The 18,395-nt window shown below is 43.4% G+C and overlaps 1 protein-coding gene across 2 annotated transcripts in view; it reads right to left on the reverse strand.

Moving 5' to 3' along the window:
* Nucleotides 1-18,395, reverse strand: part of HTRA3 (HtrA serine peptidase 3) — a 54,161-nt gene that overhangs the window by 26,197 nt on the left and 9,569 nt on the right. Inside the window, exons 2-3 of one of the 2 annotated variants that reach the window (XM_077301929.1) lie at nt 9,279-9,378; nt 7,106-7,328 (exon numbers count right to left, since the gene is read on the reverse strand). In XM_077301929.1, the coding sequence (XP_077158044.1) occupies nt 7,106-7,328; nt 9,279-9,378 (323 nt within the window). Of the gene's footprint in view, nt 1-7,105; nt 7,329-9,278; nt 9,384-18,395 lie in introns of both variants that reach the window. The other variant, XM_077301930.1, reaches the window with a different exon arrangement.

Raw genomic sequence — 18,395 nt, forward strand, 5'->3', positions numbered from 1 at the left:
ACCAAGCCCTATGAAGATCGGTTGAGACACTTGGGAATGTTCAGCCTGGAGAAAAGGAGGTTGAGAGGGGACATGATAGGCCTCTTTAAGTATTTGAAAGGTTGTCACTTGGAGGAGGGCAGGATGCTGTTTCCGTTGGCTGCAGAGGAGAGGACATGCAGTAATGGGTTTAAACTTCAAGTACAACGATATAGGCTAGATATCAGGGAAAAAATGTTCACAGTCAGAGTAGTTCAGCAGTGGAATAGGTTGCCTAAGGAGGTGGTGAGCGCCCCCTCACTGGAAGTCTTCAAGCAAAGGTTGGATACACACTTTTCTTGGATGCTTTAGGATGCTTTGCGCTGATCCTGCGTTGAGCAGGGGGTTGGACTAGATGGCCTGTATGGTCCTTCCAACTCTATGATTCTATGATTCTATGAGATCAGGGCCCTGACAGGACTAAAACAGTTCCGCCGGGCCTGCAAAAGGGAGCTCTTCCACCAGGCATTTGGCTGAGGCCAGGCCAACCAACCAACATCTACAGGGCCCCTGCCCCCCCCTCCGCCCAGAAACCCACTAAGACTCCTAGACCTGTTTGAGTTACCGCAGTTTATGTTATGATATACTGTTATGTTATACTGTCACTCGGTTTATCCATTAATAATATTAATGTTATTATATGTATGGTTTCATATATAGTTTCAGTTATATGTAAACTGCTCTGAGCCTTGGGGAGGGCGGTATATAAATATGATTAAACAAACAAACAAACAATTGTCCGCATGGAGGGTGCAAAGACAGACCGCTGCCTGGTTTTTGATCCGTTGGTTCCTTGCCCGATGATTCCCACTTCCTAATGGGAGCCTTTGACACGCTGAATCCCCTTGTCCTGCCGAGATCTACGCTCCTGCGGGAATCAGCCGATGAACAGGAAGTCAGGACTTCATTTTAGCCCAGTTTTCTAGCCTGTCAAGGTCATCCTGTATCCTGATTCTGTCTTCTGGTGTGTTTGCTACCCCTCCCAGTTTAGTGTCATCTCCAAATTTAACACGCCCCCCTCTATTCCTTAATTCAAATCATTTATCAATCTGTTGAACAACACAGAGCCCAAGTCAGATCCCTGGGGCACTCCACTTGTCACTCCTCTCCAAGAAGATGACAAACCCTTTACAAGGGGGAGTCGACTGAAGATGGCGCCATAAAAAAGCTGGACTTCTGTTCAGCTCTTAAGCCATGCCGAGGGTCAGGAGCTTCTGCACCTGGCTGACCTGAGCAGATACGCAAATCTGCTCACCGGTCGCCCCAGGAACCGGGAACGGCATCCTGAGGGTCCTACAGATCCGTGGGGAGGTAGGGGGACCGAACTCCCCGGATTAATAGCGGGCGTCCTTGTCGCAAACAACTTTACAAGCTTGAAACGACCAGCTGACCTTACATTCTTCCCAGACCATCTTTTACCAGATTGACAGGAGCGTTGATAGAAGCTGGAATCTGCAACAGTAAGAATTGAAAGCTTTCTGGCTTTTCTCTTTCTTCTCCCACAAGCTCTTCCCTCCCCCCCCTCAACCAATTCACAAGCGAATTCCCTCTTTCGTCGAGTGAGAGACTCCCAGCTAATTATACCCACTAACCAAACAAAGAGAGAGCTTTGAAGATTTGTTGGTGAAAGTTCAGTGGGGGAAGCTGACTTGATACGGAGTTCGACAAACTGATAATTTGGGATCGCTCGTGCTCCCGCGAGACCTCACGAGACTTTCTGTTTATAGTTTGTGACTGCCTAGAACTATGGAAGAATTAACTAAGGGACAGCTTTTCCATCTGTTATGCAAAGGAAACTCAAAGATACTGAAAGCAGTCAATAAGCTGGAAAAGGAAATCCGAGGGACTAAGGGGGAGCTTTTGGATGGAGCCCATGGTCCGGAGAGACCAGCTGATGACGTAGCTCAGCTAACAATAAATCAAACGAAACTTCAATGTCTGGAAGTTAATCAACTGGAGGGAGAGAGTGCCAGAGATGTAAAAACCCAAAGTACCTTTGAAGAACCTGGGAAAACAGATTCAAGGAAGGAGAGTACCGAAAACCTGGAAGTCTATTCAGAGCAGGAAATGATTTGGATCAGCAAAATAAAAAGAGTCTATTCAAAAGCGACAGCAACTAGGAAGCTATCAGGAGATATTCCTGCGCGACCAGAGGAAGAGATCCAGATTGACAAAGGATTCAGAGCCTACTCAAAGGCGACTGCAAGCAAGAATCAAGTAAGAGATTTCTTTGGCCCTGACAGAAGGACAATCAGAAACACTCTACTATGGAAAAAAACACAATTTCATTTTCTGCGACCACCTGAAGGATGAGTTGAACAATGGAGTATTCTCCTGGCTTCCTGTGGGAAAGACAGCAGCAGTAACTTTTAGGACAGGACCAATATATGAAGGGAACTGACTTTATATCATCTAAGACAATAATAGAATATATCCTTATAATAGATTATACCCTCATATGTATCAACAACTACTTTGCTAAGAAAGATGGTAATAACTCCTAGATCAGGATTAATATGCGATGGGAATTGAATATGTATGTCAATATGTATGCTAAAAGAGGATGACAAACCATACTTCATAGGCATTAACAAGACAGCAGTAGTAATTCTTGGGTCAGGGCCAATTTATGAAGGAGACTGACCTAATATCATTTAAGATAATAACAGAATGTATTCCTATAACAGATCATACTCTCATATGTATTAACAATCACTTGGCTAAGAAAAATGGTAAAAACTTCTAGATTAGGAATAATATGTGATGGGAACTGAATATCTATGTTAAAAGAGATGGCAAACCATATCAGCTGGTCGCTTTTTCTTCTCAATTTCTCTGTAAATGCTTTATATAATAATAAATAACAAACCCTTTACAAGCACCCTTTGGGTGTGATCTGTCACCAGTCGTGTGGCATGCCAATTTCTCCCTCTCCCTCCTGGATGGAGGATGACCAATGTGTTTGTGCCTGGGCCTAAGTTAGTTTCCCAGGGGAGCTCACACCTCTTGTTTTCTTAATCTTTTATCTGTATGTGGAATGTGCAAGGCCATCCTGCACTGTGGTATCCTTGACAATGTTCTAGAATGTGCTCCCGTTGTATTTCCTTGGCCATGTGGTTCTCAAGCCCTTTTCTGCAAACTACAGGTTGGTTTTGAAGTGTATCGTGTTTGAAGTGCTAATTATCCCCTTGAAGGAACTGCCTGCAAGTTGCATATCTTGCCCCAAGGCAAGGGGCACTCCCGCCACTCTTAATACAGAAAGGGAACTAGAGTCCCATTGGCCGTCACAGGGGGATATGTTTGATGGCTTCAGATGGCTCTCAGGACCCAAAGTGGCCAAGTTGCTGGGGGGTAAGGGCAACTAGTTGCCCCCTCGATTCCTGTCCATCCTGGTTATTCAAAACAAGTGACCAGCCGATAGGAGGCCCTCTGGGAGAGATTGTCAACCTCTCCCTGGTTACAGGGGAGGTCCCAAAGGTGCTGAAGGAGTCAGTAGTTGTTCCCTTGCTGAAAAAAACATCGCAGGACCTGAGAGACCCGGCCAGCTACCGCCCAGTCTCGCATCTTGTGTTTCTGGGTAAGGTGGTTGAAAGGGCTGCAGAGGACCAGCTCCTGGCTGACTTGGAGGAAACTTGGGTGTTCAATCCATACCAGTCGAGCTTCTGTCCTGGCTAAGGGGTGGAGATGGCATTGGTTGCTTCGTTGGGTGACCTCTGGCACCAGCTGAATCGGGACAGGTAGGCAGTACTTGTCTTACTTGATCTGTCGGCCACATTTGATGCGGTCATCCACAAGTTACTGACCCACTGCCTCACTGGGGCTGGAATTCGGGGAACAGACCTTTAATGGCTCTGTGCCTTTTTCTAGGACCACACACAGAGTTGGCAGTCAGGGAGACATTATTGCACCCTTATAAACTCCCTTGTGGGGTCCCACAAAGTGCGGTTCTAACCCCCAAGTTATTTAACATCTTCATGCACCCTCTAGGACCGCTGGTATGGAGTTATGGGCTGAGTTGTCATCAATATGCAGATGACACCCAGCTCAATCTCCTCATAGATGGCCACATAGACTCTCCCCCCGGATACATTTGCCAGATGTTTGGAAGCCATGGCTGGATGGTTAGTGCAGAGTCTTCTGAAACTCAACCCCTCCAAGATGGAAGTCCTGTGGCTCAGCAGGAAACGGGCAGGACAGGAAGCGTGCCTCCCTACCTTTGCGGGGGCGCAACTTAACATCTTGCCCATGGCAAGGAATATGAGGTGATCCTGGATGGAGGCACCAGTCACAGGGGTAGTGCAGATGATGTTTTACCATCATTGCCAAGCGAGGCCACTACCCCCCTACCTGTCCCTGGACTGTCTGGCTGCAGTGATCCAGGCGGCCGTCGCCTCTGGACTGCACTTCTGTAACTCACTCAATGCTGGCTTACCCTTGTCCTTGACCCAGAAACTCCAGCTGATACATAACACAGCTGCTAGATTCCTCACTGGTTCATCTTGGAGGGCCCACATCCAGCCAGTGCTGAGGCAGCTGCACTGGTTACCAGTTCTGGCCTGGATCGAGTTCAAGGTTTTGGTTTTGACCTTTAAGGCCATCTACGGCTTGGGCCCAGCATATCTGAGGGACCACTTGACTGCTTATGCCCTCTGACAGTAATTATTATTATCAGGCAAAATGGGACCATCTTTCAGTGTCATTTAAATCTAATAACAGCTGCTCTTTTTTGAAAATAATTGCAAGGCACTTAGGTGGAAGTAAAGGGCCATTAAAATCTTCTCTCCCTTCCCAAACATGGTGCAATTATTTTTCTACATTCTTTGCTGCCTCCCCAATCCAATCCGATCACCTCAGCCTACCCTCTGTTGATTCCCTTTCTAGCTGGCCGCTTGTTAGTCTGGATGATATTGAAAACCTTATGCAAGAACTAAAACTAGGCAAATCTCTAGGCCCCGCCGGATTACCAGCTGAGCTATTTAAACTAAACTCTAACTGGTGGAAACGAATCCTGGCTGTCCTTTTTACAGCTATCGACCAATCGGGAATATTCACTGAATCCTGGCTTAATTCAGTCATTGTGCCTATTTATTAAAAAGGTGGTTCCAGCTCTCCAGAAAATTACCGTCCTATTAGCCTTCTATCTACAGCAAAATGTATGCCAAACATCTAGATCGTAAGCTATTAGGGTGGGTGACTTTAAACAACCTAATAGGTCCCAAAGGAATCGGCTTTACTAAAAACTGTTCTACTTTAGAGCACTGTTTAACACTTTACTCTCTTGCAGAAAAATACCTTCATACAGGCAGGAGGAAACTCTATGCAGCTTTTATTGACCTCAAGGGCGCATTCGACTCTATCTCCAGGTGTTTACTATGGAGAAAATTGCAAGACCTTAAAACTGATTCGCGCCTACTACTACTTCTAATGAACCTCCATTCCAACAATACCTGTCAAGGTCAAATTTACTACAAAGGGTAATTTAACTAATCAAATCTCTATACTCAGAGGAATTAATCAAGGCTGCATCTTTGCTCCTCATTTATTTAACCTTTTTTTACATGACCTTCCAAAAACCCCAAGACTTATAAATGGTCATCCCCCCAAACTAGATAAACTGCCAATCCCACTTCTTTTATATGCTGACAACACTGTTTTGCTTTCCTAGTCCAGAATTGGTCTGAATAGATATCTAAACACTTTTTATGAATATTGCCAACTCAATGACTTATCGGTTAATTTTGAAAAAAACAAATTGTTGGTCTTTACACAGAAGTGGTCTCCCTCTAATTGGCATATTGGTGGTCATCAAACTGAGCAGGTCAAATGGTTCAAATATTTAGGAATTATCTTCCAACACAATCTGCACTTGACCAAACATAGAAATAGAATTGTTTCACAAGCTAACTGTTCCATTTCCTATCTAAAACGTTTTTTCTTCCTTAAAGTCAATCGATTTATCCCAGCTTCCATTTGTGTTTTTGATTCAAAAATTCTTCCCCAAATTTTATATGGTATCCCTCTCTGGATCTCAGCTTTTAAGAAAAACTTGGAAAGGTTATAGTCTGCCTTTTTCTGGCAGATTTTGGGAACACCAAACTGTGTTCCATATTCCTCTCTATGTCTTGAAATTGGCCACAATCTTCTCGAAACTAAGACCCGGATTTCCACCTTCAAATATTGGCTAAAACTGCAGTTTAGAGAGTCTAATGGCTTGTTTATTGAGAGATTCCTTTAAATTTAAATGGTTCTCCACCATCCCAATTACACTCAAACAAATTGGCATCTTATCTCTGAGTGACTCTTCCATTATATGCCAAATTAAACAAAGGCTTCTTGATCAAGAATTTCAAAAATTCCATCCAACTGTTCCAGCAACTTGTTCTCCCCGTGCTCTCGGTCTCCCAGTGAAGCATGGGATAATGCTGGCTTATTTGTATAATTTGTCAAATCCCCTTTAATGCAGAGCGTTTTTGCTTACCCGGATCAATGCTTTTCCATCCAGAGTATTACAAGGGAGATTTGCCAAGATTCCCTTCAAAAATAGACTATGCCCCTGTGAATCAAGTACTCTTGACACTATCCAACATATTTTAATTGACTGCCTTTTGTTTATTGTCCAGCAAAGGCATGCTATACCTCTTATTCCCAAACAAAGAAATCATTCAAAAGACCTGATCTGCCAATTTTTATTGAGTGATAAGGATGTTGATGTCACTTTTATTGGGGCTGAATTTCTGTTTTCAGTCTTTAAATTCAAACTTGACTGATGTATTTTGACTATCTCTGCTCTTCTTGTTCCTAACCTGCTTTATGCCAATAAAGGTATTGTGTGTGTGTCTTCTTGCCAATAATAAGATCCATACCACATTTTACCAACTTGTCATTAAGCCTTACTGAAATCAATGTCTACAGCATTCCCCAGATCTAGCAAGGTAGTAACTTCCTCAAAAAAGAAAGTCTTTGGGGTGCATGCATCAGAAATTACACCCGCAAACAAGTTTATTTCAGGAATAAATTTAAGTTAACTGTGAAAGGCTGCCTGTGTTTAAATACATAAAGCAATCTGGTCCTCGTCTCAGTTCCTTACCCGGGGCTTTATCTTGATGGTGGCTATGTCGGACTTTTTGTCAATGTCCTGGATGGTCGCCTCATAGGTGTCCCCATTCTGGAGCTGCACTTTCAGCTGCTGCCGCCCAGTTGCCGGGCTGCTGCTGGAGACCACGTGGGCATTGGTGACAATCAGTCCCGCGTCGGACATGATGAAGCCAGAACCACTGGAGAGGGGGACGTTGCGTCCAAAAAGGGGGTGCCTGTACAAGGAGTCAGCAGGGTTAGCTCTTCAGTCACATAGAAAGCAATAAAACTGGAGCATCTACATTCTACTCCCATCCCATAAATGAAGAGAAGCCTTTTTCTCTAGTGCCAGTCTATCAGTTGAAGGGCAAAAACTCCAGAACAACCATCTGGGAACAGGCCTGTGAGCCAACAAACAAAATATGTGTGTATGAACCTCATATATGGTCAGACACACCAGGAGCAAGCCGAGCCCCAGCAATACCACCAATGCCTCAGGGTGCAGCATTGACCCCATGTGTTAAAACAGCCTTGCTGGCTGCCCTGCAGTGCATCTCCTCCACGTTCCCCAGCCCTGCTCTGACACTGCAGCAAAGATGACCAAGACATCATTACCTTTTCATTAAGATTTCAATTTTATACCCAGCTTCTCATTAGCCCTTATGATATCTCAAATGCTCACCAGAGGCAGCAGCACAAGCAGCTGGGCAGGGAGAAGGTGAAAGAGCCAGCTCAGGTGCAACTGGTGAATGTTGCATCTTTCTTACGCTGTGTGAAGGCAGAGTGTGAGGGTGTATAGGTTGCAGGGGAGTGGGGGCTGTCTGAGTGTGTGTTTTTTTATTTTTCCTCTTCTTTTGCCTGGGTGGTGGGGCACTACAACTAATCATGTTAGCTAATTAGCATTAGGCGGCAGTTTTGCCTGGGCCTGACTGCTGGCTCCACCCTCTGCTGCCTGTGCTATAAAAGGCTCGCCAGAGGTGCAAGCCCTTGACATACCCTGAAAGGCAAGAGAACTAAAGGGCTCTTGGCTTGTCGATCAACGCAGAGGACATTGTAAGTGTTCCAGACTTTGCAGAAGGAGTATGATTTTTCTTGCAATCAGTCGAAACAGCATAGTCGGCAATGGGCCTGAGGCTGTGACATATACGGTCTGTGGCCTGTTTGTATTTTCGCCTCAGGGTAACTATAAATGCACCTGCACCAAGGACAACTTAGTAGCGCTCCTGGAGGAGAAGGCGCAGAAGCCAGAAGAAGAACACAGATCCACACTTTGTTCTATAAAGGAAGGTGAAGAGTTCTTGGAAAAAACTCATGGAGCACATTTTGGATGGCAATTGGGAGAGGTGGGAAAGGTGTCTCACCAATTAGAGGAGGACCCAACAGAAAAGGATAGCAGGTGGAAGAATGGTACCCAGAGGTGTTGAAAAATAAGGAGATGCTCAGCCCCTCTGACACTCAGAAATCGCTCCCAGGATCTGCCTGTAGACAGTGACTCTGGACCACAGGAACAAGGGCTATTCCCCCAACTCCCTCTAAGCTCAGAAGATCTTTCACTGGCCCTTGAGAACAAGAGGACTAGCCCTTCTGCTCCCCAACATATTAGGACTGGGGGACGGGTGCTGGTCATGGGGGATTCCCAATTAAGAGGAGCAGAAGCCAAACTGCTTCCAATTGGCCCTCAGCCCCCCCCCCCGCCTCCTATTATGACCACCACTAATCAGCCTAACGCACTGGGTCCCAGTAAGAGTTGAGCTGAGGCTCCTTTGCAGTTCTATCTTATTATTACTGCTTCTATCATGTTGGAGTTATTATTGCTGTATTGTTATTGCTGTTGTCACATATGTTTCCTTATGTTATCTGTACCTGTTTCTTGTTCCCTGTAAACCGCCCTGAGTCTTCGGGGGAGGGCGGTATATAAATATAAATAAATAAATAAAATAAAATTACTGGGCCAAGCACCGAGCCCTGAGGTACCCCGCTACTCACCTCCCTCCAGTCTGATGAAACACCATTGACAACAACTCTTTGAGTGCGGTTCACCCTTTCAGCCTACCCTGCCTTGCAGGATTGTTGCAAGGATAAAACAGGGGCCAGGAGAAGGATGTTGTAAGTTGCCATGAGGCCCCCTGAGGAGAAAAGTAGGGTGTGACCATCTCAGTGCATGAAATAAAAGGCCCAAAACTTACCTGAGAAAGAGTTCTATGTGCACCACAGCAGGGCCAATCTTCTCCACCACATCTGCAATGAAGTTAAACTTAAACCTTGGGCTGTTGGCATGCTGATGATCTGCACTAGCAAAGAGAAACGGAAACCACATTAAGAGCCCGGAGATGAGCAGGGTGGTCTGTCTTAGGACCAGCTTCCAGTGCAGTCTTATGCTTCTCCCCAGGTGTGACACTGATGGCCACTCGTCCCGGAGGACTGCCAGTACGAAATGAAAGAATAAAACACTGAATAATACTGTTGAAAGAGTCAGGTTGAACCAATGGGTTGAGATTAAGCCATGATTTTCTGAAACATGCAAAGCTTCTATCTAGAATTAAACTTTGCTGGTCTTAAACGGTGCTGCTGGACTCAATATAGCGGTACCAGAAAGTGTGAGTAGAACCACCTCCCCAAACTGAGACCACCAGTCAGCAACGGTGAACTGGCACACTCCCCCAAGGGGAGAAGGCTTGAATGAACAGAAAGACCCCCAGACTAGTATGGTGGGCCCCTCCACACCTCCCCGCCCTGAGGTACATTTTTCCTCAGGGACTGAGCTGCCCAGTCGCTGTTGTTTCCTGGTTGTGGTTAATGAAGCTGACTGCCCCACGCTGTCACTGGCAGAAGATTTGGCTTTTAGCTCAGTCCGGGAACGCTAAGTGCAGGCATAAGAGCCTTCTTTACTAAACCCTTCAAAATAGCAATAGAGTGACAAAGTCACACAAAACAAAATATTTTATTTAACATACAGGGAAATGTGAAATGGGAACCAATGGGATGAAATTAATTCAAAAGAAATTCCATCTAAACATCCGGAAGAAGTTCCTGACAGTCAGAGCGGTTTCTCAGCGGAACAGGCTTCCTCGGGAGGTGGTGGCTTCTCCATCTTTGGAAATTTTAAAACAGAGGCTGGAGAGCCATCTGACGGAGAGGCTGATCCTGTGAAAGCTTAAGGGGGTGGCAGGTGACAGTAGATGAGCGATTGGGATGTGAGTGTCCTGCATAGTGCAGGGGGTTGGACTAGATGACCCATGAGGTCCCTTCCAACTCTATGATTCTATGATTCTATTACTGTTTATAAGAGCTGGCATTAGGCTGCAGGTCAAAGGTTAACTGTGGGCAGGGCTGCCAGACTCCCCCATGACCACCAGCAAGGGGTAGGGTGGTTGCAACAGTCCTTGAGATCTGCAGGTGGGGCCTGGGGGGAACCGGACCTGAGTGCATGGGATTGCTAGAGAGTCCACCCTCCCAAGCATCAATTTTCTCCAGCACTGTAGGTTGGAGCTGAGCTATAATTCTGAGGGATCCCCACGTCCTACCTGGAGACTGGCATCCCGAGCTGTGGGCAAAGGCTTCTGATGCTTGCTTGAAATCTGACTGCATTTTGTAAACACGGCATGTTTTATTATACTGTACTAGCTTCAAAGCCCATTCATAAGAATGGGCTTTGAAAGGGCTCTCCCCCCTCCCGCCACAGTGGCTGCTTCCCCATGGCACAGCAAGCATGGCTGAAGCAATCCCCGTCCTCCGGGCTCCGGCCCTGTGAGTGTGATTGATTGAGGACTCACTGGCGGCGGGCTGGTCGGCGGCGGCGGCGGCGGCAGGCTTTTGTAGGCCGGGGGCTCCCTCGGGCGGCGGTCTGACGCGGCGAGAGGCGCGAAGCGCCTCTCGCCGTGTCAGGCCGCCAGGGAGGGAACCCCCGGCAGCCGCGCTTCGCCGCTGCGCGCGGCTCGCAGTTGCTGGAGCTGGGAATCGGAGGGACCAATCGGCAGGCGCGAAGCGCCTGCCGATTGGTCCCTCCGACTGTCTGTCGTGAGGAAGGGTCCAATCCAGACCCTTCCTCATCACGGACAAAGCCCACCTCCAGGCCCCTTAACGCTTTATTTAGTCCGTGGCGCCCGTGGCGCCACGGGCGGTTTAAAGATTCTATTGAGTGCTTTGTTACAGTCAGCATCACTCATTCACTCACTCACTCACACCCCACCCAATTCCAGTTTAGGACTGCCGTTTTAACCCTTATTATTTGGAAGTAACACGCTTTACCTTGATCATCTTCAATGTAACTTGATAACAGAAGTGGAAGCCTCGATTGCACACACCCCAGAATTTCACAGTACAATCTCCCAATCTATCTATGTCTGAGGAATGCTCCTGATCCAGCAATTTCTTGTGCTACCAGAGGAGTCTGGCCAGAAGAGCCGGTCTGCTTGCAGCCCCCCCCCTTAAAATGAAGAGATTAATTGGGGCAGAAGCCACAGAGGGGGTCACTGCAGCAGCTGCAGCACCGCTGGGAAGCAGACCTGCGCTCCCCGCCTCCAGCGGCCGAAGGGCCTCAGGCAGTGCCCCCGGTCCCCGCTAAGAGGCTGTCTGTGTCCTGGGTGGAGGTCCCTTGGGGCTGGATGCTGCGGGGCTCGGTGGGACTTTCAGGTGCTACTGGCCAAGAATCTTCTTCTGCTGCAGGCCCACCTGAAACTTCTAAAATATTGACATTAGATTTAATTTCGAATTCAGTTTTAGGGACAAGCCTCAGATGGGGGGAGGGGAGGTTTAGAGAGGCATGCTTTGTGCTCTAACATTGGGAAAAAATATTTCTGGCATCACCTCCACGCTTGTTGCTCCAGGATTTCAGACGTTTTTTAGAAGACATTCCCATCCCAGGGAGAGGGGCCGGGAGCAAGGGAGCGAGGGAGAGACGAGGCAGGTGCCTTTAGCACGTTTTAGCCTCCATAACTTCCCTCCGCTGGTTGCTTGCTGGTTGCTCTCCATTAGGTAGCGCTACACTGGTTGGTGAATCGACTTTATGCAATTCCCCAACTTGCGCTTTAAAAGGAGGATGTAGGCAGCCAACACTGCATGGTGGTGACGTCCTATGGAGGGGCTGGAATATAATGACAACGAAAGGTCAGCACTTCAGTATTTTTAACGGGCACAGAAACCCCCGCGATAGCTCCGCCAGGGCCCTCAGCTCTCCCAGGAGCTCCTTCCACCAGGTCAGGGCCAGGAGCAAAAGAGCTCTGCGGGAAGCATAAGGAGACACGGGATCCCCCAGGTTGGGCCCAAGCCGCGAATGGCCTTAAAGGTAAATATCAAAACCTTGAACCTCAGCTTCCGGTTGCATGGGGGAGAGGTGAGACGACCTTCCTTGCTCTCTAGAGCTCAAGGCTGCTAAAGGGAATTTTTTTTCTTTTGCTGGAGATATTGAGTCCGGTTTTTGTTCCTGGAGAAAGGGGAACAAAAGTAGGCACCTGCTGTAAGCTTAGCTGTTCGGAAGAAGCGGAGACGAAGGGGAATTCCTTCTCCGCAACAGAAGAGCGGCACAGCTCAGAAAGTTTGGCCGTTCCCTTTACAAAATATAAACACCTCACCGGAACCTTGCAGCTTCATTTAATATGGATAATTAAGAGAAAGGCATAAATATGAAGTACCACTGAATACAACAAAGAGATAAGAACTGTGTGAGTAAAAGAACCACTTGAGGGGAGGAGTTTTACCTTCCAGCTGAGTTTGTTTAAGGCTGTGGGAGGTGAAGAAAGGAATTCAAGGTTATTGAAATAGCATGATTGTTGAGAAAATATATTTCATATGTGTCAGCTAAAGTAAATATCTTTGGCTTTGTGTCTTGATTTGGAATACCTCTGGGCAAATTAAACTAAATATGTATGGACTCTTTAAGAGGGAATACAGTATTGGTTTTTCCTGATCAAACCTGTTAATAGGGAAGTGCGGCTGGAAGGCCATTTGGAGAATAAGCAGACTGTGAATAAACAAATGAATAAAGGTAAAAGCCAACAGAATTACCAGACATCCCTGAGAAGGTTTTCATTTGCCGGTAAAGGGGACCCTGGCTCCCAAGCCTCTCAGACAAGAAGTGACAAGATGAATGTGGAATTAAATGAATCACTAACAACAATAAAGCAGATCTTGCAAACGAATACGGAGGCAATTAACCAACTGAGTTTGAATATAAAAGGGTTAACCAAAAAACAAGGAGGACTGGAAGAAACAACAAAAAAAATAGTGGAAGATTTGAAAGAAATTAAAAGGAGAATGGACAATAATGAACAAACTGTGGAAACTATAAGAGAAGAACGGGAGAAACTTGAGGACCAAATGGCCATGTTGGAATACAGACAAAGAGAGCATACCCTAAGATTTAGGGGTCTACCAGATAAAGATAAGGATGATATTGATATTAGGAAATTTATGATAGATGGACTGGCCAAATTACTAAACATTAATGCAGAATATATGGAAGACCAAGTTGACACAGTATTTTGGGTTAACTCTATATATGCAAAACAACATAAACTTCCCAGAGATTGTCTTATTCAATTTACTACAAGGAATATAAAAGATCAAATTTTGCAAGAGCATTATAAAACACCTTTTTGTGTTGCGGGAGAACATATTAAAATTTTAAAAGAGATCCCAGCAAGGCTTCTGAGGAAAAGAAAAGATTATAATTTTTTGTCCACAGCCTTAAAGAACAAAGGAATAAAATACAGATGGGAGCTACCAGAGGGAATATCCTTCAGCTACAGAGGGAAAAAATATAAGTTTACAGAACAGATCAAGACACAAGCTTTCTGGCGAAAATACAAGAAAGAACTTATTCCAGATCCAGATTTAGACAACTAAGTGGTTAATAACTTTAGTAAGTTTTTGATTTTTTTTCTTTTTCTTTTTATAAATGAGTCTTAGGTTTTTTTCATGGAATGTTAATGGGTTGAATGGGAAAAGCAAACGTGGAAGGGTCTTCCATTTTTTGTATAAACAAAAAGTTGATTTAATTTGCTTACAGGAGACACATATACGTAATAACGATAGAAGGTTGTTGATAAGGAGAAATTTAGGTCTTGAATTTGCTTCTTGTTATGGGAAGAAAAAGAGAGGAGTAATTTTTTATGTTAAAGAGAAACTAAGCCCAAAATTGATTTATAGTGATAACGATGGTAGGATCTTAATAATTGAGATTGTGGTAGACGGAGTTAAGATGACTTGTGTTGGTATATATGCACCGAATGATAAGAAAGCTTGTTTTTATAAAAAATTGGAAAAGAAATTACTAGAGTTACCCAATGAGGATATGATCTTGATGGGTGACTTAAATGGAGTAATAGATAAAGGACTAGATAGAGACAGTATCAAAACAGTTAAAACAAAAGACAAAAAGGATGGATCACTTCCCCAAAATTTTCACAAGATGGTAAATCAACTAGGTTTGAAGGATATATGGAGAGAGCGAAATCCAAGACAGAGAGAGTATACATACTACTCAAATAGATTTAACTCCAATTCCAGAATTGATATGATTTGGGCAACAAAGAGAGTTACGAATGAAGCCATTGATATGGAATTTCACCCCAGGTTCCTTTCAGATCATAAAGCAGTAGGAATGACCTATAAAGAAAGTAGAAGGAAAAAGAGGGGATGGAGATTGAATGAGAGATTATTAAAAAATATGGAGGTGATAGAAAAAGGTAAAGAAAAAATTAGAGAATATATGGAAATTAACTGGAATAACGATACAAGTATAGGCAATGCATGGGATGCGGGGAAAGCATTTATGAGGGGTTTTTTCATCAACCAAAGTGCAATTATTAGAAAGAAGAGGGAAAAAAGACAAAAAGAATTATTAGAACTAATTCAACATAAGGAAAAACAACTTCAAATACAGAAAACTAGATCTATTGTTAAGGAGATTAATATTATTAAAAAGGAATTGGAAGCAATTATGGATAAAGAATTAGAGTGGAATCGGGAGTGTCTTAAACAAAGAACATTTGAAACCTCAAATCAACCTGGGAAATTATTAGCCTGGAAATTGAAAAAACATAAAGAAAGCAGAATTATTAACAGAATTAGGTCGGGACATGAATTAATATTTGATCCAAGTAAAATTAAGAGTGAGTTTGTAAATTTTTTTTCCAATCTTTATAAACAGGAAGAACCAAAAATAGATCAAATTAGAAATTACATTGAACAACAAAAAATAAGAAGTTTAACTGAAGAACAGAGGGAAATATTAAATAGGGAAATTAGTTTAGAAGAGCTTGAGACAACCATTAGTAAGCAAAAACTAAATAAATCGCCAGGACCTGATGGCTTGTCAGCGGTTTATTATAAAATGTTTAAACAAGAATTGGTAAAACCTCTACTTGAAATGATGAACCAGGTACTGAAATGTGGTGAAGTTCCAAACTCATGGAAAGAGGCACTCATAACACTCATACCTAAAGGGAATGTGGACCAAGAGGAAATAGCAAATTTTAGGCCCATATCACTTTTAAATAATGACTACAAAATTTTCATGAGTATAATGGCACAAAGATTGAAAAGGGTTTTGGGTGAGTATATCCACAAAGATCAGGCGGGCTTCTTACCAAAGAGAAATGTTAAAGATAATATGAGAGTAGTACTAGATATCCTTGAATATTATGAGAAACATTGCGAAAAGAAGGTGGCTTTAATTTTTGTTGATGCTGAAAAAGCATTTGACAATATTTCTTGGTATTTTATGATGCAAGTTTGTGAAAAGATGCAGATGGGGGAACATTTTTTGAAGAGTATAAGATCAATTTATTTAGATCAAAAGGCAAGAATTATAGTAAATAGTGATTTATCAGAAGAATTTAGAATAAATAGAGGGATGAGGCAAGGGTGTCCACTCTCACCCCTACTTTTTATATTAGTTCTTGAGGTATTATGTAATAAAGTTAGATCTGAACAAGGGATTAAGGGCACTAAAATTGGTCAGCAGGAATATAAATTAAGAGCATTTGCTGATGACGTGGTCTTCTTCTTAGAGGATCCCCTAAACAATATGAATGAAATGTTGGAAGTTATTAAGGACTATGGTCAGGTAGCAGGATTTAAGATGAATAAAAGTAAAACGAAATTATTGATTAAAAATATGAAGCATGAAGAAGTGGTAAATTTACAGGAGATGAGTGATTTGAGATGTGAAAAAAAGGTAAAATATTTGGGTATTTGGATGACTAATCAAAACATAACACTATTCCGTAATAATTATGAGAAAGTATGGGAGGATATTAAGAAAGATCTAATTTTATGGAATAAACTTAACCTCTCTTTGTTGGGAAGGATTTCAGCTATAAAAATGAATGTGTTGCCAAGGATGATGTATCTATTTCAATCAATTCCGATTATAATTAAGAAAAATTGTTTTTTAAAATGGCAGAAAGATATTCAAAATTTTGTTTGGGCAGGGAAAAGACCAAGAATTAGTTATAGAATCTTATCAGATTCAAAGGAAAGAGGTGGGTTATCTCTTCCAAACCTGTATCTATATCATGAGGCTGTTAAATTAGTTTGGATTAAAGAATGGGTGACATTGCAGGATACCAGACTATTAGACCTTGAGGGTTTTGATAGACGATTTGGATGGCATGCTTACATGTGGCATGATAAAGAGAGGATACATAAAGATTTTAAGAATCATTTTGTAAGAAGAGCCCTACTGCAGACATGGAATAGATATAAAGTTAGGTTAGAGAGGTGTACCCCGCTCTGGATTTCTCCTAAAGAGATAGTTAAAAGACCAGAAAAGAATATGAGAGATCAGTGGATTAGATACAGAGATATTTTGACTAAATCAAAAGAAGGCACTAAAATGTTGAGGTGGGAAGAAATGTCTGAGGCAGTGGATGGATGGTTTCAGTACCACCAGCTATATGAATGTTTTAAGAGAGACAAAGTAACGGGCTTTAGTTTTAAGAAATCCAGATTTGAGATAGAGATAATAGACAAGGATGAGAAACTTATATCAAAGGCTTATAAAATGCTATTAGAGTGGGACACTGAAACAGAAAGTGTTAAATTAGTCATGATTAAGTGGGCCAAGGACCTAGGCTATCCAATAGATATGGAGACTTGGGAAAATTTATGGAAGAAACAAATTAAGTTCTCAGATAGTTACGATCTGAGGGAAAATTTTTATAAAATGTACTTCAGGTGGTATTTAACTCCATCAAAATTGGCAAAATGGTCTCAGGATACTGACAAGAGATGTTGGAAATGTAAGATAAATGAGGGCCACTTTTTCCATATGTGGTGGAGCTGCCCAGGGATGGCTAAATTTTGGAACAAAATATATGTAGAACTTAAGAGAATGCTGGGTGTTAACTTCAAAAAGAAACCAGAACTATTTCTATTAGGTATAACGAGAGGTGAAATACCTAAAGAATTGAATATATTGTTATTGTATGCCTTAACAGCAGCCAGAATGGTGGTAGCAAAAGTTTGGAAAACAAAGGAGACCCCATCGCTGGAGGATTGGAAAATGAAATTATTGGATTTTTCAAAAATGGCTAGACTCACAGCATTGTTCAAGGACACAGACTTAGAAAAGTACAAAAATCAATGGAGACCATTTTGGAATTATATGGGGAAAACATATATAAATTTGGAGTGGGAATCCTCAGTTGAGATTTAAATAGGAGGTTCAGAATTTGTTTATTTGCATTTGTCTCAGTGTACAAAAATTATACAATATGTTGTATAAAGTGTTACTGGAAGTTTAACCATGTTATATTGGAAGACTACAAAATTTATGTTATTATGGAAATGTATTATTAATAAAGCTACTAATAAAAAAAAAAAAAAAAAAAAAAAAAAAAAAACCTTGAACCTGATGTGGGCCAGAAGTGGCAACCAGTGCAGCTGCCTCAGCACCGGCTGGATGTGGGTCCTCCAAGGTGTTCCTACGAGGACCCCAGCAGCTGCATTCTGCACCAGGTCAGGGTCAAGGTCAGGCCCGTACAGAGTGAGTTACAGGACTCTAATCTAGAGGTGACCGTTGTGTGGCCAAGCAGTCCTGGGACAGGTCAGGCGCTAGTAGCTTTGCCTGGTGCAGATGAAAAAACGCCATAAGAGCTACCCCCACAAGCTGGGCCTCCATAGGTAAGGAGGGATCCAGAATCACACCCAAATTCCTCGCTGAGGCGGAGATGTTTAACTGAACCCCAGCTAAGGTGGGTAGGTACGTTTCCTGGCTTGCCTCCTTCCTCCCCAGCCACAGGACCTCCGCCTTGGAGGGGTTGAGTTTCAGGCAACTCTGCTCTAACCATCCAGCCACA

The sequence above is a fragment of the Paroedura picta genome, chromosome 10 (genome assembly GCF_049243985.1).
Source record: "Paroedura picta isolate Pp20150507F chromosome 10, Ppicta_v3.0, whole genome shotgun sequence".
Classification (NCBI taxonomy): Eukaryota; Metazoa; Chordata; class Lepidosauria; order Squamata; family Gekkonidae; genus Paroedura; species Paroedura picta.